Source organism: Ptychodera flava, chromosome 16, assembly GCF_041260155.1.
Source record: "Ptychodera flava strain L36383 chromosome 16, AS_Pfla_20210202, whole genome shotgun sequence".
In the NCBI taxonomy this organism is placed as follows: domain Eukaryota; kingdom Metazoa; phylum Hemichordata; class Enteropneusta; family Ptychoderidae; genus Ptychodera; species Ptychodera flava.
In genome coordinates this window covers 5,009,188-5,033,135 of record NC_091943.1, presented here as the reverse complement: position 1 = coordinate 5,033,135, position 23,948 = coordinate 5,009,188, and the positions used below count along the sequence as shown (strand labels likewise).

Sequence of the window (23,948 nt, the reverse complement as noted above, 5' to 3'; positions counted from 1 at the left end):
TAGTGATCTGTTTTGGAAATTTGTTACACAATCTGATTCCTTGTCTTAAGTGTTAATAATGGCATCTGATTGGTAAAGGTCTTACTTCATTTGCATATAACGATAACTTTTTTCAAACAAAAGTATTCAGGGATAATGACATTGGTAATATTGGTGCTACAATAAGTTACAGTTGATATCTCAATATTTCCCCGTATTCATTTTTAAATTGTCAGTCCTTGACATGGTGATTGGTCGGTACATCTGTGTTTCAAGTTCTTTTAACCAATTGAATTACTTGACTGTGTATGTTACAGATGCAGTCATTGATGATGCCGGGAAAAGACTCATAGTTGATTCAATGAAAAGCCATGTTGGAGAAGCTGAGATTCAGACTGCAGGCTGTAATGTATTAGCTAACTTAGTTGTTGCATGTAAGTTGTCATTATATACGATACTATTGTATTTAGTGAGTAATCTAAACAACGTCATATATCCAGCTAGCTGATCAGAACCATCTGATGCAAGCCTCATTTGTGTGGATCAAGTTGTGTTGTTCTGACTGCATCTAACCTCCTTCGAAACAATGTTTCAACCTCTGCAGAGTTTATTCTTTGTGATAGACTGATAATTACACCCAACAGTGTTGGCAACTCCTCAATTTAGGTTGTTTGTCGAATTCTAATATTGGCAACAATTCAATGCAAACCACTGACAGCTACATTGCTGTTCCAAAACATGACAGTGGTGCATTCAGTCAGTGGCCATTGAGTTTCCAAGGCTGATTCTTGTAGCAAAGACACTGAAATAGTAACGATAACAGCTCATGTTGTTTTATCTTCATCAACTGAATTGATTTTCCATGATAATTTTTTCACAGCTGATACAGATGACATTCTCTATTCACAAGAGATCATCGAAATAATTCCACTCGCAATGATTGTAAGTACAATAGTTCACGCTATTATTTTGTACATAACTCTGTTATATTTTCATCTCTCTGCATTACTTGTATGAGGAAGCACCAACGCTCATTTTAAAAGATAAGACATCAGGCAATAAAATAGTAAATCTTTAGCTGTTTATTAACCAGCCAACCACAAACAGTTTTCCAGAGTTGTGTTTCTAGGAATCTCTGTCTCATTTAGTAATATGATTAATGTTTTAGATTTCAGCTAGGTATGTGAAAATGTCATGTTATATAGCCTTTCATTGAACTTCAATGTAATTGACGTTTTTTATATTTTAGTGAAATTTTTTGATACTGATGACTTACATTGTTGTTTCCTTCAGTCGCATGCAGGATCCAAACATTTACAAGCCAGTGCATCGGCATTACTAATGGCTTTGTCTGCAGAAGGTAAGACTGTCTACCAAAACCATTATCAACTCTTCATTTCAGTTGCCCACCGGTTCAACTGTGTAAAGACAAAAAAAATTACAGTGTATACCACATCTCAAGGTGCAGACAATGTGCGTGCTAGTCAAGTTGTTTATCTTGTGAACCCAAAGGGGAATGTTATTCAACTTAAAATATCCAAGTAGCTACAGATAAAGCTCACTGAAAACAGAACTTGGAATACTTGCTGAGACTCTGTCATCAAACGCAGCATTTTTCTTCCCCTTTGATTTCTTGCAAGTCCAGTGTTTGAATATGCTCAATTCACCAGCACATAAACAGTGCCCTCAGTGTCTAATACTGTACTGCCTTTTGTTTTTGTAAAGTTTGGCATCCATGGCTTGTTGACATGTGAATAAAGCTGTAAGGAAGAGCGCTAGAGAAAACTGATTCCGATACTCATAATTGGATATCACATATCAAAATATCTGTTGAGTACAGTGTGTAAACAGTATGCTAATATCATCTTTGCCATAATTTTGATTTCAGAGGCTGCAGCTGAAATCATTGGTCAGAAAGGCGGCGTTCAAGATGTCCTCGCAGCATTGAGGGCTTTTCCAAATGATGCAGAGATAGCTGCCAATTGTTGTAGCGCCCTCTGGAGTCTTGCTGTCAATGGTGAGTGTAAATATTACTGACCTGTATTTCAAGAATGTGCTCATACACCACCTTTACAGACAATCCTTGTTTTCTTTGTAGCATCTTTGTAAAACTTGATGATCTGTACTCATGGCATGTGAAATATAACAAAGTGAAACCACGGTTGCTATGAAAAATACAGAGACTAAGCTCTCAGTGCTAGTAAGATATATTTTCACTCTCATATTTTTTCATTTTCTTTTTCAAGTCCCTTGTGCATCACATGCATATTTCCATTGAATGCCTATTATGTTATCAGCCATAATCCAACTGTTACACATGTTTTCTGTATATCCAACTATGGTTTTTGTACCATGGTCTGGTAGTGAAAGAGTTAAGTATGAAGTTATGCATCATGAGAAAACACAGCATGTTGCCAACTTTCTGTGTTATTAATTTTCATGTTGCATTGTAAGGCAGTCTTCACAATCACATCATTTTAATGAGAAATACTGGTACAGTTTATTAACCCTTTGAGAGCTCAAGTCAGTTTTTGTTGTCTAGTTGTTTACAAATTTTTGCATAATTTTGATAAAAAAATCGCAGCCTATGAAATGTGATGTCTATTTGGTCCAAAATTGTGAATAAAAATGATAGAAAAATTCATAAAAATTGGTAAATGTTGCACCAAAATATTGGTGGGAAAAATTACAGCACTCAAAGGGTTAATATAGACACTTCTCCATAGAAACCAACATCTTCTAAAATACAGTTGTGAGAGCAACACTAACCCCATAATCCCCATTTCACTGTACTCTGAATCCAACAATTCTGTTCAAAACACTGGGATGCACCCATAAAGTACTGACTTAGAGAACCAGGCAAGATGACAAAGTCGAGTTGTTTTTTTTCTTTGCAGAAAACAACGCCTTGATAGTTACAGAGGAAAAAGGTGCCATTGATATATGTGGAGCTCTAGAAAAACACGCCAAGACAGCTGATGTGATAGAGGGAGCCTGTGCAGCTCTGTGGTCACTCTCCATGGAAGGTCAGTTGTAGCTATGCTCTAAGGTCAAATTTCCATGGAAGGTCAGTTGTAGCTATGCTCTAAAGGTCAAATTTCCATGGAAGGTCAGTTGTAACTATGCTCTTTGAATTGGTCACTCTCCATGGAAAGTCAGTCGTTGCTATGCTCTGTGGTCACTCTCCATGGAAAGTCAGTTGTAGCTATGCTCTGTGATCACTCCATGGAAGGTCAGTTGTTGCTATGGTGAAAGTAGCTATTGACTGATCATTTCAAGAGTTAGAGATCACTGTCCTAGAGTTACATTGTTTTGATAATGCAATGTGAAATTCAATAAAATATATGTTCAGGTCATACTGTTTTGCAAAAAAAAATTGTGGGATGCAATACATTGAACATTGTCCTAGGTACTTGCTCTACTGATGTTACTGGCAAAATTGTCAGATGTTTTGATGATGTAACATCTGTCATAGACATGTCTTACACAACTAGAAAGCAGTGTCAGGGCAAACTTAATACATACAGTCAATGACGGAACAGCTTTCAGTACATCATCATCCTGAAACACTCTTCAAATAAAACCAAAGTAGTCTCAACAGAGTTCAAATTTTTACCAAGGTAAACCTGACATTAGACCTTTTCATTGTATTTGATTCAACAGATGATAATATCACACTGATGCAAGATAACAAAGCTGTACCTTTGATGGTCAGAGCCGTTGAGATTCACAGGGAGGTATGTATTAATATAACCTTCAACCCCCTGCCCCCCTCGGAGCTCAGTAGAGGTCAAATTTGGCCATAGCAAATGAAAGATTTGCATCAAGTTTTGATGGTGAAAATACCAAACAAGTCAAAATGTGTTATGTTACTGTATAATTCAAAAACAGTCTATTGGCAAATGAAGACAAGAAATTAAACAATTACAAACTCTGGTGTGAAAAAATGCTCTATTTTTACACTCTTGTAGATAGAAAGATTTTTCATAATTCTATTGTCTATTTATATTATTATTTGTTTATGTGTTTATTTATTAATTTTCCCAACATCCAGAAGAACAACAAAGTTTCTAGATTAATACCATATACTTGTATATTCCACAGCACCCTAAGGTGGTGAAGAATGCTTGCATGGCTTTGGCAAGCATAATAGAAACAGATGAACTCAGCGCACACTCAATGGTGAAAGAGGGCGGTCTACAAGCAGTGAAGAAAGCGTACAAGCAACACCATGATAACCCTGAGGTGGTGGAAAATGTCTGTGTGCTACTGATGGAGATGGCGGAGCATGGTATGTAGATGTGCAGATGTGATGTCCTGAACTTCAGTATGGAGAGGCCTAATTGTACAATAAATCTTATGCAATGCCAACCATATTAAGCACAGAACTGGCAAAAAATCTGAAAATCAGAATTAAACTTTGATTTTTAAGTATTTGCTCTTTGTAAAACTTTACTTCAGTTCATACTGTTGTGGCACTTTTGTATTATTGATTTAATTGGCTTGCAAAGCTGACAAACATTATTCAAATGTCGTAAAGGAAAAAAATTAAATAGTTGCTCTCAACAAGTAGAAAAACCAGCAAAAGCTGTAGCTGTCCAGTCCATTCAGATACTCTTCATCAGCAGAAATGATTGTACAGCAGGACATCAGTAACGTGGTTTAATGATCACTTGTGAGTCACATGACTGAATAATGCTAGTGTTTATGGTTTTGTAAGGTGCATCTGGCATGGTCACGAGTATACTAAAGAAATTCAGCTTAGGTATATCACTAAGTGTAAAGAAAATGACCAATGAATATGGTGATGGTTGTTTTGCAGATGATATAGTTCATGATTTGAAATCATTACGAATGGAAGAAGTTTTAAAGGAAGCACAAGTTATGTATGCCAGCAATGAAGTAAGTTTACATCAATAAAGCAACACTGTATTTTTTGAAATGTTTTTACACCTTTATTTTTTTGCCAACTGTCAATGTTTGACCCTGAAATTATAGGCATATCAGGTGAAATTGAGAAGAAAGGATGGTTTTAGCAGGCTGTCTTCATCATCCAACTCTTCATGACGGTTTCAAATTTTCAGTGAACACACTCCGAAAAGTGTGTCAGCATTCTGATTGAATCTATGCAGGATAGTCTGCAAGGAGTTCATCCTGCACTGCACTGTGGTACGCTGTACTGTGCTCACTTGATTTAGAATATGTTTGTGATCAATGCTTGACCTTCATTACTTAAAATTCACTGGTCAATTGAAATTCAAACCTCTCTGAGCAAGTCATCAGTTTGTGAAATCTTTGCATAATTGCAGAGTCCAATATTGACCATTGGCATTAAAATAACATGATAAAAAATATTACAAAGAAACCATGTTAAAAAATGAACACATGGTTAGGCTGTATTTCGCCAAACAATTCTATTATTGGGTTTCAATGTCATTACAATTCTTCCAAGTTCTAAATACAGCATTGGTATTTCTGTAAAGAAAATGGAAGTCACAGAAAATACATTGCATAGTATTCTGTATTTGTCACATTCCAGTGTTAAAACTCAAATTTCTCTGGTTTACTAAATGCAGTGAAGTTTGGCTTCATAGAACCTGAAGCCAAATTGCCAAAGATTATGGGAAACAAGCAGGAAAGTAATTGGTTTTATTTGGTTCTCGTTTGCAGGACATTATGGGACCAGTATTGAGTGCGTTATCTAAAATGTCAGCTGGAGCCAAAGCACCAAGGAACAGACCCACATCTGCCAGAAACCGTGCCAAAGCTTCAACCAAATAAAAATTCTTTGAAGTTCAAATTCAACCAATCAGACATTCCAATTAATCAGGAAACAGCAGTGATTTTTCTGCCCAAAATTGGGAAAATAAATTTGATATATTAATTTTTATTTCATTTTGATGAGCTTTTTCCCAGATTTTGTTATTGTTGCTCAGTCTTCAAATATTTACATGTTTTAATTGTTCAGCCAAATATAATGGCATTAGCATCATTTTACATAGAGTAGTTGAAAGAGCAAATTCTTCAAAATGAAGCACAGGTATTAGTTAAAAACATTTGAACCAACTTTTTTTGCCAAACAACTTTTGTATCAAATGAATCAGGGTGGACTGTCATAGTTAAATTTTACAAATGCCTTGATCTTTATGGAAATTAGATTTATGTTGTATTGATATACTGTGTAAAACTGGTCAATACATGTACCTGTTTGACCACAAACTTTTACAAACCACCCCATATAAGATTAATGGTGAAATCCGTCCCATTTCAGTAACAAGCTATTGTGAGAGTTCAGTTAGTTGTAAGCAGCGTTCATACTCTATTTGTAGTTACAACAAGTGGACATTGACATCCATTCAATGTCAGTACCAAGCTATTGTAAGAATTAGTTCAGTCAGCCATAAACTACATTCATGCACTGCATTGTCCTCTGTAGTCAGATCAAGTATAAACATTAGCCAGGGTGCTACCGACAAAGAGATGACTGTGAAGTATGACCTTGAACATGGCGTTGTACTGCACTTCACTCATCATTGCTCCTTCACCTTGTAGCATGGATCAATGTACCAGGAGTATCTGACATGAAATGAGCTGCTGTGCACATGCAAAGTTTTAACACACCTTACACTGTACTGACCTTGACTTTCAAGTTGAACCATTGCCAAAATTAATAAAAAGAGATCAATAAATAAGCATTACAGTAAACACTTGAAAAACACTGTTACATGTGTTCACAAATGATTTCCTGGGGAAGAAGTCGTCTCTCTGATAATGTCAACTTTGTCCTTTTCGAAATTGGTCGCTGCTCAGCTGTAGAGAGAAAGACCTGACCAAGTTGAAAAGTTTTGAACTTCACATGTTAACAGTGAAACAATGTGCTCTCATTTCAGTAAAATTGATTTCAGAAATAAGTAGAACTCTCATATGTAGTGGTAGGATAACCCTGAAACTATTGCCAAATGCAATGAGGTGTAATTTTTCCAAAAGTACAGCATAATTCTTCATCAAAGAGAGTGATTATGAAATCAAAACAAGCCATTTTTAGTCATCATTTGAATACGGAGATTTCATTCACCAGTGAAGGGTTTTATCCAAAGACTAAAACTTTACAGGGGATATTGTAACAAAATCAACTGATGATGATTTCAGTTGTGGAATGAATTGATGAAGTTTGAATATTCAACATGTCCATATATGTTCTGATGCATCATTGCAAGATGACATGCAAATTTTCTCAAATACCAGGGTGGTGTGTTGTGCTTTAACTTTTATATATTTTGTTATATTTTTCACATACATTTCGTTTGTCATTTTTTCCAAACTATGCTGAATTTTTACTTCATTCAAATTGTAATGATCAAAGCTTTTTCATGTAGCAAGGTTTGGTTCTGTCTCTTCCAACCTAATCCAGGTGTTCTTTGTGGAACATAATCAAGAGCCACAAAAAAAATGTGTTTGATTTTATAAGCTAAATACTTCTTATTTACGCAACAAGTATGAACTGTAAATATTTAGTATCTGTTCTAAATACATTAAAGGTGAATGTTGGATTATTAAGTTTCCAGGGTTTTTTTTGCAAAAACAGTGGAGTTAATACTTGTATCAGTGTGTAACATACGAATTTCATTATCATTTGAACAGATCTGATGGAGATCATAGCCAGGAATCTCAAACCACATATGAGAGCTATTGGATTAGTCACAGTAAAATAGATGATTCAAGGAATTTACAACTAATTGCATTTTGGTGTACCGAAAACTGATAAGAACAACAGTAAAATTGATGTGGTCAACGATTTTCAATTACATTTTTATGGGGAAAGACTATCATATTACTCTGTCAGGTGCAATTATCAGCTATGCAGTATAGAGAACAAGTTGAAACATTGTTCAGCAAAATCAGTCTACCGTATCAACACCACCCGATCCACAAACACCGGCACCGGCGTATTGTCCGGGGAGATACTCCAATAAAAAGGTGTATAGGTATGTACCACCTGAATCAGTCACTTCACGAAAAAAATGTTTATCCATGATGCTACATTCGACTCTTAGGAAACGTTGATAGCCCTGTGTCACCTTAGGATCATCAATCTTTTTTAGCCGTTTTGTTTTCATAAGGCTTGTAGTTTAAGGCCCTAACTATGGATCTGATTTTGATCAGGAATCTCTAACAAAGGGGTCAATTTTTGCAGTATTTTCATATTGGGAGGTACCCCTACATGGAATGTCAGGAACCGTTGCATTAGAGTGGATTATTATGGGTGTGTAGTTGGGCAATCGACCTATTAAGTTCTCTTTTTCCTTTTAAAAAACGATGCTACTGGTAATGATGAAATTAACCAATATAAATCTTGAGTACCAATTTTCTCATTTTTCCCCTAGAAGCTTGTGTAAACGGATTAATTGGATTGAAGCTGAAAACCACATCGGTATCTAGCAGGAAACTGACATTTTATCAAACTGTACCGCGTTTTACGTTGTAGGCAGCATTGGGTTTGTTTAAAGGTTTTTTTTAACAGTGTCTACCTGTAATCAGTGTTGCTAGGATAGTTGATCGAAGGCTAAAAATTTCCCACTGTGTTCGTTTAAAAAGTTTTAATATGGATGTAAGTCTGCGGTTAAGTAAAGTTATTAGTGTCTAGCTATTTCCTCACTTCAAACAGAATTACTTTTGACAGTGTTGTCAGGATCGGATATGATGTCGGGAATTCTCTGTCTCACAGAGACAGAGCATGATCACATTAATAGAAAAAAACTGGACGGGACCGTTTGATGCTTAAAAACTGGCGCCCATTTTCTTTAATGAACGTTGACATTAAAATAGCCTCAAAATGCTTAGCAAAGCGTCTTGAGAAAGTTTTACCGGAGTTAATTGGTCCAACTCAAGCAGCATTCGTAAAGGGCCGTAACATCAATGATTATGTAAGGCTCATAGACGAAATTTATCAGTATACCAGAGAAACCAACATAGGAGCATTACTTTTTGCCATAGACTTTGAAAAGGCATTTGATACTGTGAGCTGGTCCTATTTATTCAAAGTTTTGCAGAAGTTTAACTTTGGCCAAAACTTCCAACATTGGATAAGCGCGTTGTAAACTAACAGTGAAAGCTGTGTAATGAATGGGGGATTCAGCACAGGCTATTTCAAATTAGGAAGGGGGTAAGGCAGGGAGATCCATTGTCTCCTATGCTTTTTATTCTCGTTCTGGAAACTCTCCTGGTTTCAATACGGTCAAACAAAGACATCACTGGCATCACCATACTGGGGGAAGAAATTAAGGATGCTGCTTTTGCAGATGACATGACGTGCTTCGTGTCTGATACTGGGTCTGCCGGGCTGCTATTCAATTTGTTAAACAAATTTCATAAATGCTCAGGCCTGAAAATCAACATGGATAAAACGCAAGGGGTATGGCTGGGAAACTGGAGGGACAGGAAAGACAAGATGTTTGGGGTCAATTGGCCCGCGGAGCCTATCAAGATAGTAGGAATTTATTTCTCATACAATAAAGATGTTAAACAGAAAAATGTAAGCAAAGAAGTGGATACTTTGAAAACTATTCGCAACTCATGGAAGAGCAGAAAGCTCTCATTATTTGGCAAAGTCCAACTGATAAAAACGTTCGGAATTTCACAATTTACATATATTCTAAATTCCATTGCTGTTGAGAAAAACACCATTCATAAAGTGCACAAAATAATGTATGACTTTCTATGGACTGGAAAAGATAAGATAGCAAGGAAAACAATGTCTGTGCAGCAGTGGACAACGGGCCAAAGCCCGGCCCAAGCCCTGCAGAGCTCTACAGCCGCTCGGTTAAGCTAGCCGACATATACAGTAATATCACGTACCGTTATTCTTTATTAAATAATTAAGTCATGTAGACATTCTACGCATTGATGATTATGCAGTGCGTTCGCTGGGCCCAAGCCAGGCAGCCATGGGTGCAATGCCAGTCAATATGTAGGCCTATAGGCCTACACTAAAATCGCGTACGGTGATTCTTTTATTGAATAATCAAGTCGTATATAGACATTCTACATATTATATACGATTATTATCCAAGCAATGTGCCAAGCGCCTGTGATCTGAGAAGAAAAATGTGATTTTTACACTTTACACAGACTGACAGTAAATTTGCCTCAGAACAACGAGAAAACGGAACACGTTTTCTCGGGGATCTATGATGAAACACAGCGGAACGAAGAGATGGAATCGTCACCTTACATCCAAACTCTCACCTATCAGCTATAGGAGCCTGTACTTGAGCTGCAATAATTGTTGCATCACAGGGACTGTGGTAGCATTATTGCAGCTACCTGATTCTTGGGATGCTCCTGTAATGTGGAACGGCATTATTGACGCAACAGCAACAATAGATTGGTAAGGCGTTCTTCAAATTTATTGACAAATAAAAAGAGTAATAGCAACCAAAGCACGAAGTGCAAAGTGGTTTGGCAGCTGCAAATCTCTACATGAACCAGTTGAATGATGAACCGTGTTACGATTTATAACTGGGACCGCTTTCTGATTTTTGTAAATAAAACCATCAATCTTAATTCTATCGACATGTTCATCTTATTAGACAAGTATGACGAACCCGTGTTCTAGTACCTCCGATGACTTGTAAAGTTTAGACTACTTATTCTGTCCACACAAACAAGTTGGAGCAATTTCCTATTAAAATCCTCGGCGAACAGTCGTCTTGTACCGTCTCCATGATAAGATTCTCCGACGTGAAAGAAATGTCCTCCAATGAACTCACTGTCAATATCTTGCATGGTTCTTGTTCAAACTGATTTTGATAACAGAGGGAATTTATGGCAGTAAGCTTTGGAGGGCAATTATTGAAAAGAAAGTCGACAATACTTGAAAAAAGTAGGCTATATACTCCATCATGTCATGGAAAGAACACAATATACTTTAACATCAAAAGGAATGCAAGTACAGCAGACACAAAGGCAATCAGTTCACTAGATGTAAAATTTACTGCAAAGAAACACAAGTGTATGAGAGCAAGGGATGTTTGCATGTTGTTTTGTCCTTTGTATTTTAGGAAAATAGCTTGTGTAGCAGAAAAAAAAATAGAAGCGAACTAAAAGCACTTACCAACGCCGCCATCACAATCTCTCGCCAATGGATTATAAAATGAAATTGGTACTGCAATCAAAATGATATTACAAATGGTATCAGAATTATCGTAAATTTATCGAGTTAAACTTTAAAAAATATTATCACAAGTATTCATTCTGCACATAGACAGTTTCTGAAAAAACTCTTCAACTCGTCGAATGAAAAGTCGTTAATCAGTATTTTTCTATTGTGTGTTCGTTTCTCATACAGATGCATTCAACCACAACATTAATTGATAATCAACATGTCACTGTCTTCTAGGGGATGTGTCACTCTCTCTGATCTTGGCGATATTTTTCTAGTTTTGCAATTTCTTGCAGAATCGGATTATTTACAGCTGAAAGTCCTGTGAATACTTTTTAGGGAAAAACAGTATTAAAGGCTATAGGATTTCTTTCGCAATTTTATCCCTGTAGATTTATTTTTCTTTAGATCACCTCCTGTCAGGATATAATGGTCGATGCCTTAGCAATGTTTCTTCAATATGCCAACTGTCTGTCAATTTTGACAATGGCCCAGCTTTCGGGCGCAATTGATAAAACCAATGTCAAAACACTCTCTCTATATTTACCTTCAAGCTTTGTTGTCGGACCCAGTGTACCATTGTAAGCATTGTTTTCCGAAAGGGTAGATTTTCGCTGAAACTTGAGTGAGTTTCGTACTCATTGGTCAGGTCATTATTACTCTGAAGTGAATAAGATAGTTAGCAAAGTGGTTACATTTAGGTCAAAGATGAAAAAAGGTGTTACATGACGTTTGCAAATATATTCCAAGCTGGCTGAAGAGAAGAGCGGATGGTGGATCATAAGAAGAACAAGCAATAATTCGAGCAATTGTCTTTGTAGAGGGAGAAGAGGGCGTAGAGCAGTTGCGCGTTTCCCCAAATCTCAATGACGTAGGTCATGTGATATGATTGAAGTGCGGTACAGTAATATTGGCACGTATTGACGGATATGAAAAATCACCCCTCTGTAGGACTGGTCGCTTTTCTCAAGTGAGATTTCTAGGTCAGTGATTGGTCAATTGAGACACCGAGATAAAAGCTTACGACACGCCCTTTATTGCGGTGTTTTCAATGTCAATCTTTTCAGTATCATTAACACATTTGGAACTAATTTGGGATAATTGGATGGTGAATTAATGTCGAAATGATCTACCAATGTAAGCTAATCTGCTTTTCTTTTTAAGTTACACACTTTTTTTTATGAGTAATTTGTAATATCGCAACATTCAGCAATAGGGCACCTAACATTTTTGAGAAATTTGAAAAATATCCAATTATCCCAAATTATAATTAGTTCCAATCGTGTTCATTGTGATTGGTTTTTGACGGGTTTCAATGATCATTTGGTTATTTTTCCAACACTAAGCTGGAGTTATAATGGATGAATTTGATCCTGCCCCGTAATGTTATTGGGGCCCATTTTTTTATTTTAGCTCTAATATTTATTACTGATTTGGGCATTATTGGGGAAAGTTTTCATTTTAGAATTTAACTTGTCTTTCATGCTACTTTAATAAGTAATCTTTAGACATCCCATTTTTTACGAATACGTATTGCCTTTGTCTTGTGTTCTCCAAAGTGAGGCATGTTTTGATGTGACAATTGTGAAAAAGGTCGTAAAAAGCCTCATTTTGATCTGAGCTGTCTTATCCGGCTGCCAGGAATCAAATGATGCTAAAAATATGTTCGCAGTTGTTAATGGCGGCAAAATGTGGGAAACGGTCTCTTCTACTAGCAAGTAAGTTTCCGGAATGAAAAAGATGATCTGCAATATTTGTGATGACATGATTGATAATTGTTTCTGGAAGCTGATTGTCGTTGTCTCCGTGACAGCATCAATAATTTGTACAAAATTATAAATATTGAGAAGGTCAGTAAAGTTAACAAAGGTAGTGGTATTTGCCCTGATGTCAATATTTAGGTCACCAAGAACAATGTATGTTTTATTCACTGTGAAAACAAATAATCACGGCATTTTTCAAAACTATGAAGAAAGTTCAATCAATCAATCAATCAATCTTTTATTACTCAACACACACTGACAGAGAGTGTGGTATGGTACATTTCAGATGAAAGAACAACATGTCCAAAACTGAACACCATCAAATGGATATTAAAATCCAAGTAAATTGAATTGAATTGAAGTACAATTTATAACTCTGACTGTAAACAGCTAACTGTAGGTAGCTACTGGAGGGGTCAGCAAACACCAGAATTCCTTATAAATATAGCAAGGTTTAGAAAATTCTGTTCCATAATCTTTTTCATCTCTTCTACTTTTTCTTCGACACTCATAGTGATAGAAAAATCTGTTCCGCTTTTCTGGCACAAAATCAATCTCTCAGAAATATGACACTTGCATGTGAATAAAAAGTGAAACTCATCATCTATTACATTACTATCACATCTCAAGCAAATTCTTTCATTTAAAGGTAAATGAGGTTTACATTTCCTACCAATTTCAACACGCAAATTATGATCACTCTGTCTATATTTTGTTAAACTTCTACGTAACCTGAAATCTGAAATATCTCTTAAATATTTTTCAAAACCAAACTTGGTCTTGAAGATTCTATAAGTGCGCAGTTTGTTACCACTTCCATTCTTCCTTGAATCATTGAAAAGGGTTCTCTTCCAAGTTTCTAAGTATTGATTTTCATACTCATGTTTTAACTTTTTACATAACTGAGAATAAGAATTTACTCTAAATTCACTGAAAACACGACTGTGATTGTAACTTCCCAAAACGTGATGAACAAATTTTGCCCATGGAGAATTGATTTGTACATTTTCTCTAAGTGCATTTTTCAAAATATGGTCTCCTGGTAAATTATTTAATCTACACCAATATCTTATCACAGACATATTGAGCTTAATTTTACAAGGAAATCTACCTAGCTCAGATCTAATACCCTCAAAAGGGGTGCGTTTACTTACTCCTAAAATAAACCTGAGATATGATATACAAAGACTTTCAAGGCAGTTATCAACACTTGTAATTTCTGTCCCCCATATTTCAGAACAATATGAAAGAATTGGGACAATCAAACAATCAAAAAGTTTTAAACACAGCTTTGGATTCAGCATTTTTTCACACAATATAGACTTTTTAATGCTGAATAAAGCTTTCATAGCCTTATTTTTAAGATTAATCATATTTTGTTTGAACTTTCCATTAGGTGTAAAAACAACACCAACATATGTGTACTGATTCACTGCTTCAATCACACTTTTCTCAATAAAAAATTGCCGGTTCTTTATGAAACGGTTACCTCTATTAAATATCATTGTTTTTGTCTTATTGATATTGATTGAAAGGCCCCATATTTTACTGTAAGCATGCAACTTATCTAAACAATTTTGTAAACCATCAGCTGATTTTGACATAAGTATCAAATCATCTGCATATAATATACAATTTAACTTCTGATCTCCAATTTCGATAGGAGAATCAGAAATACCACCAAACTCGTGTGGAAGATCATTTAAGAAAATATTAAATAATGTTGGTGACATATTGCAACCTTGTTTCACGCCACATGAGGAATAAACCCATCTGAAATACCACTGGACAGTTTCATTTTGTACTGAGTATCATCATACATAGACTTAACAACATTGTAAAAGCTACCAGATATACCCAACCTCTGCATTTTTAAAAAGAGGCCTTTTCTCCAAACACTATCAAATGCTTTTCTACAGTCTACAAATGCCACATAAAGATTGTTTGATGAATTTTTCAATCTTTTCATGGAGAACATCTTATCAATAGCAGTCTTTAACAGAAAAACACAGTCTGATGTACGTCTGTTTTTTCGAAAACCAAACTGGAAGTTAGAAAAAAGATTATTATCCTCAAGATACTTAATAAGCCTCCTATTCATCACTGATGTAAAAAGTTTTGAGAAACAACTTGAAAGAGCAATTGCTCTATAATTATTCGGATCACACTTATCCCCTGACTTGTGAAGTGGAACTAATAAAGTGGATTTCCAAACTGCTGGAAAATTGCCGCTTTCTAAAATGTGATTAAATAACTTAAGAATGCTACTTATACAAAGACTATTACTGACTTTAATCATTTCATTTATAACTGAGTCTTCTCCTGGCGCTTTATGATTTTATAATTGTTTTATAGCGAGCAATAACTCATTGTGTTTTATTGGCATATTAAGATACGTATTCAATCTCTTTATTTTTTCAAGATCATTTAGTTCATGTGAAATACCATTTTCATTGACAGTTGTTGATGAATTGTAAAGTGACTTAAAATATTTTTACCCAGTCCTTACAATGTATAGACTCATCTACAGATGCCCCTGATTTGGAACGAAGATTCTTCAAAATATTCCAACACTCAGTTGAGTTATTATTTGTTGATTCTAATCTGTCTATTAAACATCTGCTATACTGCTTTTTATTAAATTTCAGAAGTTTTCTATATTTTTTCCTCAAGCTGAAATAATTGCATCTTAAAAAATAATCATTGGGATTCTTATCAAAGGCTTTCATAGCGATCTTTAGTTCTTTGCGTAAATTATTACAATCTTGGTCAAACCACTGATTTCTTTTCTTCTTTTTTCCAGGATTGCTGTACTTAATTTTTAAACTTTCTCGGGCTCCTTTAGAAAAAAATTTTAGTTAACGTGATAGCTGCTGAGTTCGTATCAACAAGACCTTCATTATATTTCAAAAACTTATCAAATGTATTTGTAAAATCTTGATTACTCATCACACTATTGAAAGCATCAGCACTATTACTTTCCCAAACATATTTTGGCGGAAGCTTATTTGGAGGAGAGTCATGAACTGTAATTACAACTCAATGAAGTACTTATGGCACAATGATCAGACATGGCATTAAAATCATGCACTTTAAAGTATTGCAAATTCTTATAATTTGACTTAGAAGTGATACAATAATCAACAGCACTAGATCCCATTGGATGATGATAGGTATATTTTCCAGATAAGTCTCCAACAGTTCTCCCATTAGCAATTAACAGGTTGTTATTCAGACAAAGATCAATCAATTGTTTACCAAATCTATTACCTTTTGGTAGCGAGGAATCTTTAGAATTTCTTACTCTAAAATTATCAGATGTATAAAAATTGGGAACTGGAGTATATACTATATCATCGTTCTGGATAAAGTCTGTTAGAAATCCAACTCTACTATTAAAATCACCCATTACAACAATATCACCTCTCAAAGAGTATTGAGCTATTTCCCTCTCTAATGCATCAAAATAATCATATTTCACATGTACAGAAGAATTTTCAGGTGGAATATACACACAGCAAATGTACACATCATTGTTCAAAGAAAAGAACTGCTTATCAAGTTTACACCATAAAAAATCAGAAACACTAGATTTTAACTTTGAAATACCTTTTTTCAGTGATGATCTGAACATGATTGCTGACCCTCCAGCAGCTCTACCTCTTTTTTTAACATTACAACTTCTTTCAGAACGAAAAACACTATAACCCTTGATATGGAAAAACTCCTTACTACAAGTCAACGAGGTTTCTTGTAAACAAGCTACATCAAACTGTTTGATAAAATCTAAAAACTCGTCCGCAAAAACATTTTTATTGGTAAGACCATGCACATTCCAAGAACAGATAGTGATATTACTTTGACAAGAAACTGAGGTTTTATCTTGACATGTTTTAAGCTTTGGAAAATACTTGCCAGCAAATTTACACATGAAATGGTAAAGTTGAGGTGTTGCACGCACGGTGTGGTGCGGTACGCGGTGGTATGTAGTCTAAGTAGAACGAACGAGGTAAGCGCCACCACCGATGAATCATTGAAAGATGTGGCCCGGCCCGCCAGGTAACCCGGAAGTACTACTTCAGAAGCCCACCAAAGTTGTTACCAATACACACGTGGGTGTATGTTCGTCGATGCGTATTAGGAGTCACTTTCTCAGATGTACCAGGACCAGGATGTCAGCTGCTGAGAAAACATCGTTGGTTTTTGTCACCGGTAATGCCAATAAATTAAAAGAAGTAAGTTTGTTTATTTTTTTGTTTGTTTACCATGGATTCTAGCTGTATACTGTACGTAGCTGCAAGTGCCGGCCGGTGGGAGTGGTCGGGCTCAGACGCTGGGAGGTAGAAAAACCTCCATTGGTATACACTCTCAAACTCTAACCGTCAGCAGTCAGAGAGAGAGAGAGAGAGAGAGAGAGAGAGAGAGAGAGAGAGAGAGAGAGAGAGAGAGAGAAAGAGAGAGAGAGAGAGAGGGGGGGGGAGCTGCAAGACAATCACTGTTGCATACAACAAGGGAAAAATGGCATTTATATCAGCCCATTGAGTGACTTTCTAACTCTTCAATCTTATTGTAAACAGCTGCTAGCGAATAAATTCAAAGCACTTTTTTGCTTTTGATCATTCTGCAGGTCAAAGAAATTCTTTCTGGTGAATTTACTGTTGTGTCAAAGAAGATTGACTGTAAGTACACGACAAACTTTAATTTCATTGGTAGATACACTTGAAGCACTGACTGTTTTGTCAGCAAATTAAATAGTGTTCTTCTGGGACACTTCATTGAATGTATGTTAAACCACCTTATATTCGTTGCAAAGCACATAATATATGACTGTAAATTAAAGGGTTAGTGGCTGTAACTCTTGGTTGATTTTTCACTGTTCTGGTTTTGTATGTCAACAAAAGTTTGCTGAACTTGAGACAATAATGAGCCAAACTGTAAATAAAACCCAATAATATCTGTTGCCATGATAGCTTCTTGCAAGAATGTTTCAAGTGACCTAGACCATGTTACAGAAAAGTTTACAGCGTCCTATAAATAAATAAATAAATAAATAAATAAATAAATAAAGAACATGATGATCACATTTGAATTTGATTTGTTTTCTGTTTAGAAATGTAGTCAGTCAATATTATCGCAAAGGGGATGCCACCTTGGGCAGTATGGGACAAATGTTGGGGATAAAACGGGAATTGCAAGAACAAGTAGCTCTATGGCTAATATCACATTTATTGTCCCCCGAGTCTGTCTACCATTGTTTTATGTGTCCAACATGTAAGAGTTGGAGGAAAGTGGGGGATTTGCTTGTTTTTGGTTGGGATTTTCTTAATTGTATTGTCCCAGGGGATATTGACCACTTGGCAAATTTCACAAGACTTATTTCACAAACTCCAACTTTCCCCCAAGTTGGGGGATGGAGGGGTAGGGAGAGAATGACTACTTGGTCTTCCCAAAGCAATTGCTGTGCTTACTGTTAGCGTACTTGTCAAAATATGTAACCCATTATCTGCTCTTTTGAATATGAATTACCGGTACAGTTTGCTGATAAGTGTTTCTGCGTTCTGTCAATATGTCCAATTATATAATTGTAACTTCGCAATGGTCATGCAATATTGACAAAAATAACTTCCAAAGGGAGTGACTTCTGTCACAGTCAAGTACATGTGGGCTTTTGGAAAACTTATTACAATGTTACATTACCAGAGCTAACAGTGTCAGTCATAACATCAATGTTATTTGATTGAGATACAGTCTTGTGAATATGTGGACTGTTTTTATTATATCTGCTCATGGTGTTTTGTGTCACAGGCAATGAGAAGAACATCAAATTATAAAATAATTGAAATAATCTATTCTTATTACAGTACCTGAATACCAAGGAGAACCTGATGAGATATCTATTGCTAAGTGTGAAGAAGCTGCAAAATTTGTGAGTGAAACTCTTGTTTGGGACTGATCATTAGACCTCAGGAAGCGGATATCCTGAAAGAATAAGGACTAACTATTGGCTCATAGGAGGGAGACATTCAGAATGAATAGGGACTGATCATTAGATCATAGGAGGGCGATATTCAGAGTGAATTAGCACTGATCACTAGATCATAGGAGGGCGATATTCAGAGTGAATTAGGACTGATCACTAGATCATAGGAGTGTGATATTGAGAAAAAAAACAGTAAATTTTCATGTTCCAGGATTTTACACAATCTTCCCATGATGCCAGGACATGCAAAATTAAAACATTTGACACTTGCTTTAGATAAAGTTTGGTCATGTTATATTTTGCACCAGCAGAATGCTGAAAATTTTTTTTCACATTTTTACTCAGCAAGTTTACGTTGTTTTTTAACCAACACCCTTGTAAAGATGTCATTACTAGTCTCAAGTCTTAATTGCTTTTCTACTTCTCACAACACCAGCCCTCTAACAGCCTCTCGACAATTTTTGCCAGTTGTCAATTGATTAGGTTGTGTGTCTGGCTCAACTGTTGAGGGTGCTTGTCTAAGTGAAGTAAACCACACTTGGTACACCTTGAATCAGTGGATAATTTGAGAGGGTCTTTTCCATCACCCCACACAGTAGAGAAATTTAGGAAGCTTGAATCAACCTGTATTGGTGCCATCACTCTGTCCAGAGTTGTTCTCACTTTGAATCTCCACAACCTTGAAGAAATGTGATTGTCTGGTTTTAAATATATCATCTTTTAGCTATATTTCTTAAATTTTCTAGTTTTACTTGTTGAGTTACCTTGATTACCACCAGCAGGACGCGCCTTGACATTTATGCACTCAACCATTGCTTTGTTGGAATGTCTTCCTGAAGTTGTAGATATTCCATTATGTTCGCCACAAGAAGGTACTTTTAAAAATAAAGTAAAAATCAAATCTATCACAAAGCAATAAAACATTATCCAGCAGTACATCAATCATTGTGACAAGACTTCCTAATTGTAACAACTATAGCTTGGTTATAACCACTCTCTTTGAAGGGTAGGGATTTGGCCGAGTGGTTTTGACCGTGATGGCTTCACTAGGTGACTGGGTGCTGTACGTTGTGAGTTTGAATCCCATTGAGAATTTACCGGATTTTGTAACTTTAGTTTGTTACTGAAAATGTCTGTGTGTTAAAATTTGTATTCTGTACACAATATTTATACCAAGGAAGAGCTTGACAATGCCACACCATGTGACACTTGTATTGTTTTGCTGTATGACAGATACAGGGTCCAGTTCTCACTGAAGACACATGTCTGTGTTTCAATGCCCTGGGTGGACTTCCAGGACCATATATGTGAGTAAGATAACATGAGATATGATTAAAGCAAGCTAGTTTTCTGTTTGAAAGGGACTGAGGGGGAGAGGCTAATAGAGAATATGACGTCAAAACAATTCAATAATCCAAATCATACAAGGTAACAAATTACCAGGTCCTTTAGTATAAAATATAAAATATCAAAATAAAATTTGTCCAAGGTAATGAAGAACCATCTTGAACCATGAATACAATCATAAGTGGTGGTACCAGGTGTTGGGAATGGGTAAGCCTACCCTGCTAGCATGCTACACCCGTCAAGCATGGCCCTGAAATGTCAAAATCAATGGCAACTCAGTGAAGCTACCGTATAAGGTCAAAGCCTTTGGAATATTGTCACGCGTCATTTGTGTAACAATTGTGTCATATTTAGAAACTAGAAATATCACAGTAGCAAGCTAGCTGGTTGAATGAAAGAGGGTTAGACATATTGAGGAATACCGGGACATAACTGACATTAATTGACTGACTGATCAACAGACAAACCATGTCTTGCTGAGTAGCTGTTTACAGATAAGATGATCAAGTCTTTAATGGACGTCTTGATGAAGTTATTAAGGACACAGCTCATCATTCACCACAGGATGGTGATGATTGATATTATGACTTGAAACTACACACTACTTCCATCTGTACAATTTTGATAGATAAATCTAATGGTATTCTGTGGTGAAGTCCTCTTGCCTGTACTCTGTGATGTCCAAGTTGTTGTTTGTTATAAATGAATGGCTTTTATTCATTTTGATTGTGTCAATTACTTGTCTATTCACCCTGTCCTGTTATTTTGACAGAAAATGGTTCCTGGCAAAACTCCAGCCAGCAGGTAGGATAAATGATCTTATGACTAATTGAAAGCTTCAGTTAATTCACTTACTTCAAGTATTGGATGTTCAAATGGATTATATTTATACCAAGCTGACTAATATCATATGGGATATTTCCTTCTGATCAAAATTCAGCCTTGAAATACGTCAGTCAACATTCATCTCTTAAACCATTCAATGCGTGCTAGGATTACATACCTACCAGCAAGAACAATAGAATTTTCCATGCAATAGAAAAAACATGGAATATCCGTTCCATAATGTTGTTGTCCAGACACCCAAAAGCATAGTGCCTTTTTCTGGTACTTCTTTTCGTTCACTTTTTCCGGTTTCAGGGACCTTGTCTCACGCTCTGTATGTTACGTTCATCAGACTTATTTCATGCACCAGCTATGACTCAGTGACTATAAGATGTATATTAATAAGATTATTACCATAGAGTATGTTAACAACATACATTCCTGTCTGCAATATGCAATGCTAATGTCCTCATGCATACTTTGCAGTGTTTTCATAATGACCTCACAATCTTTTTTTCATGTTTTATACTTCCTGAGATTATATATTGAGTCTGTAGCATCCACATCTTGACAGCAGTGTTCTTTTGATAGGTTTACACAAGTTACTGACAGGGTGGGAGGACAAATCAGCATATGCCTTGTGCACATTTGCATATTCCAGTGGCAAACCAGGTGATCCTGTACAGTTATTCAGGGGTAAAACAACAGTAAGTTGAACCATATCTCTTCTGGAGTTTGAGTTGCTACAAATGTAAATGTTTAAAATACATTTCAAATGATCTTTTACACTAAAGCCAGTGTCTCACCTTGGTGTCTTTGTTAACCCTTATTCTGCCAGATGTATCACTTTCACATCTGGTGAGTCAGTAAAAAAGCTGTGCTTAGGCCACACTTTGCATGGTATGTTACGGCAGCGTTAGTTAGTAAAAGTAATGTTTACAGCATCTGTGTTTTGATGGGTTGTCAAACATTCAAGTCTTTGTTAAAATACAACATAGGACATGTCACACATGGTGATTGACTTGACCCAATGGTGACATACCAGTATGAACTTGACAGGACAAGGGTTAAAGTAGTGAATTATGTCTTGAAGTGGTACTACAAGAATCGAATCAGTTAAGTCATTGAACTACTGCTATTGTTTATCACTGATATCACTGACATTCTTGTTACATTCCATTTGCACCGAGTACCTAGAGCTTGTACAGCCACCCTATACCACCAACACTTTTCAGTCATTGGAGAGTGCGTGTATCTGTCTAACTGATGGATGCCAGGGACCATGCGAGTTCCATACACCATTATTCATCATAAATCAGTCTTATATGAGCTTGGCAGGTGTCATGATATAGTTAGACTGGATTACTATCACTCGCGGTATAAACGAGCCTACGGTACATCAGCACCCCCCCTCCCATTCTACTGCGGAAGTTCAACACTATGATACTCATTTATGTCAACTATTGGGATATATCATATTGATGTACTGTTGAAGTATATAATCTAAGGAAAATAATTTATCACACATCCGGAATATTCCCAGATGATGCAGTATACTCTCTACAAGTCCTTCATTTCTACAACATTAGATATTGTGTTCAGTATCTCAGTTGATAGATGATCAATCGATATTTCACTTTGTGAAGATCAGAGATTTGCTTAGCAGCCTCAACGATGTGAGTCTTTGCCGTTTGTCTTTGATTTGCACTAGTTTCAATGTAACAGATGCATGGTGTTATTGGCATTGATGATATCTTAGCTGTCTTCACTTCCAGGGTAAAATTGTAGAACCAAGAGGCCCTCCTGATTTTGGATGGGATCCTTGTTTTCAACCAGATGGATTTGACCAAACGTAAGTATTGTACCATATTCAGCTCACCTTAAAATTCAGAGGCAATTCTTTGAAAGTTTGCAACAATGAGTCTTTTTCTGTTGAAGTGATGTCATAGTTCATCATTATGTTCATTGCTTTCAAGGTGGGCACACCATTTCATGCACTCTTGTGTCTTTGTCTGTGTACAATCATTTAAATCTTGACAAACACGGAATATTCTGGATAGGTCCAGAATGACACTTTGGTTTCAATTTAAAACAGCCACACTGACACAAATTCTTTTGAATATCGTTGAGTACCTGGGAACTTTGGCGTATATAATGCATTTGTGGCCATTGAACCAGTGACTCATAATATCAGCTTTTTTGTTCTGTATTTACAAGATATGCTGAGATGGCCAAGGAACAGAAGAATGCAATTTCACATCGTGGTAAAGCTTTACAAGTTCTGGCTGAGTATTTCTCCAAGCAGCAGTGATCCACAGCAAGCTGAGCACTTTATTTGCAATCATTCTCAATTATATGCGCAAAGTTTGTGACTGGTAAACCTAGGTTTTAGGATTTTTAAAACAGTGAGATTTACTCAGGGACTCTGAATAATAGATTTATGGTGAGAATATCACAAATTTCACTCCAGGGCTAAGAAAACAGATTTCAATAACCTGATCTTCCCATCTCACACTAAATATCCCCGAACATGTTCTTCCTTAAGGTCAGCAATGTCCTGTGGAAGAAGGGAAAATTTTGTGAAAAAACTTTGCTCTGTAGTATTACATCAAAAGACATTAAATGATTAAGTAAGATCTTTCCTAACTACCACACTTCTTGAACCTTTGTGACATATTTTTCATTTATGCTTGATTTTTTCAAATAAAAGTACATGTATTTACATATGCAAGTGTGTTCATAATGTACGTTGTTAGAGTGTGCAAATCGAACGATTTTTACCAAAATTGAATATTGAGTATCCTAAATGATACACTAGATACATATTTCTCATGCTTTTTCATTGAAGAATGTTACATTCTGAAATACAGAGAGATTTGAGAAAAGACTACTG

The 23,948-nt window shown here is 36.1% G+C and overlaps 2 protein-coding genes across 2 annotated transcripts in view; both read left to right on the top strand.

The window, feature by feature from the left end:
- The window catches only part of LOC139152599 (serine/threonine kinase-like domain-containing protein STKLD1), a 42,655-nt gene extending 35,119 nt beyond the window's left edge, over positions 1-7,536 (top strand). Inside the window, exons 15-23 of the mRNA XM_070725838.1 lie at positions 297-413; positions 860-921; positions 1,273-1,339; positions 1,868-1,996; positions 2,877-3,005; positions 3,643-3,716; positions 4,084-4,270; positions 4,802-4,881; positions 5,650-7,536. Of these exons, the coding sequence (XP_070581939.1) occupies positions 297-413; positions 860-921; positions 1,273-1,339; positions 1,868-1,996; positions 2,877-3,005; positions 3,643-3,716; positions 4,084-4,270; positions 4,802-4,881; positions 5,650-5,760 (956 nt within the window). The 3' untranslated portion in view covers positions 5,761-7,536. The remainder of the gene's footprint in view (positions 1-296; positions 414-859; positions 922-1,272; positions 1,340-1,867; positions 1,997-2,876; positions 3,006-3,642; positions 3,717-4,083; positions 4,271-4,801; positions 4,882-5,649) is intronic.
- A 9,435-nt stretch (positions 7,537-16,971) lies between these two features.
- On the top strand, positions 16,972-23,779 carry LOC139152592 (inosine triphosphate pyrophosphatase-like). Its single transcript, XM_070725833.1, has 8 exons — positions 16,972-17,138; positions 17,531-17,582; positions 18,765-18,829; positions 20,117-20,190; positions 21,003-21,034; positions 21,647-21,762; positions 22,831-22,907; positions 23,273-23,779. Exons 1-8 carry the CDS (start codon positions 17,034-17,036, stop codon positions 23,364-23,366), a joined length of 615 nt encoding a protein of 204 aa, XP_070581934.1. The 5' UTR covers positions 16,972-17,033; the 3' UTR covers positions 23,367-23,779.
- Positions 23,780-23,948: the final 169 nt, after the last annotated feature.

Bases quoted from the DNA above. Each gene is read 5' to 3' on its own strand.
- LOC139152592 (XM_070725833.1), top strand. From the start codon at position 17,034: ATGCGTATTAGGAGTCACTTTCTCAGATGTACCAGGACCAGGATGTCA. The intron at 17,139-17,530 runs GTAAGTTTGTTT...ATCATTCTGCAG, and splicing joins ATGCCAATAAATTAAAAGAA to GTCAAAGAAATTCTTTCTGG. The intron at 21,035-21,646 runs GTAGGATAAATG...TTCTTTTGATAG, and splicing joins GGCAAAACTCCAGCCAGCAG to GTTTACACAAGTTACTGACA.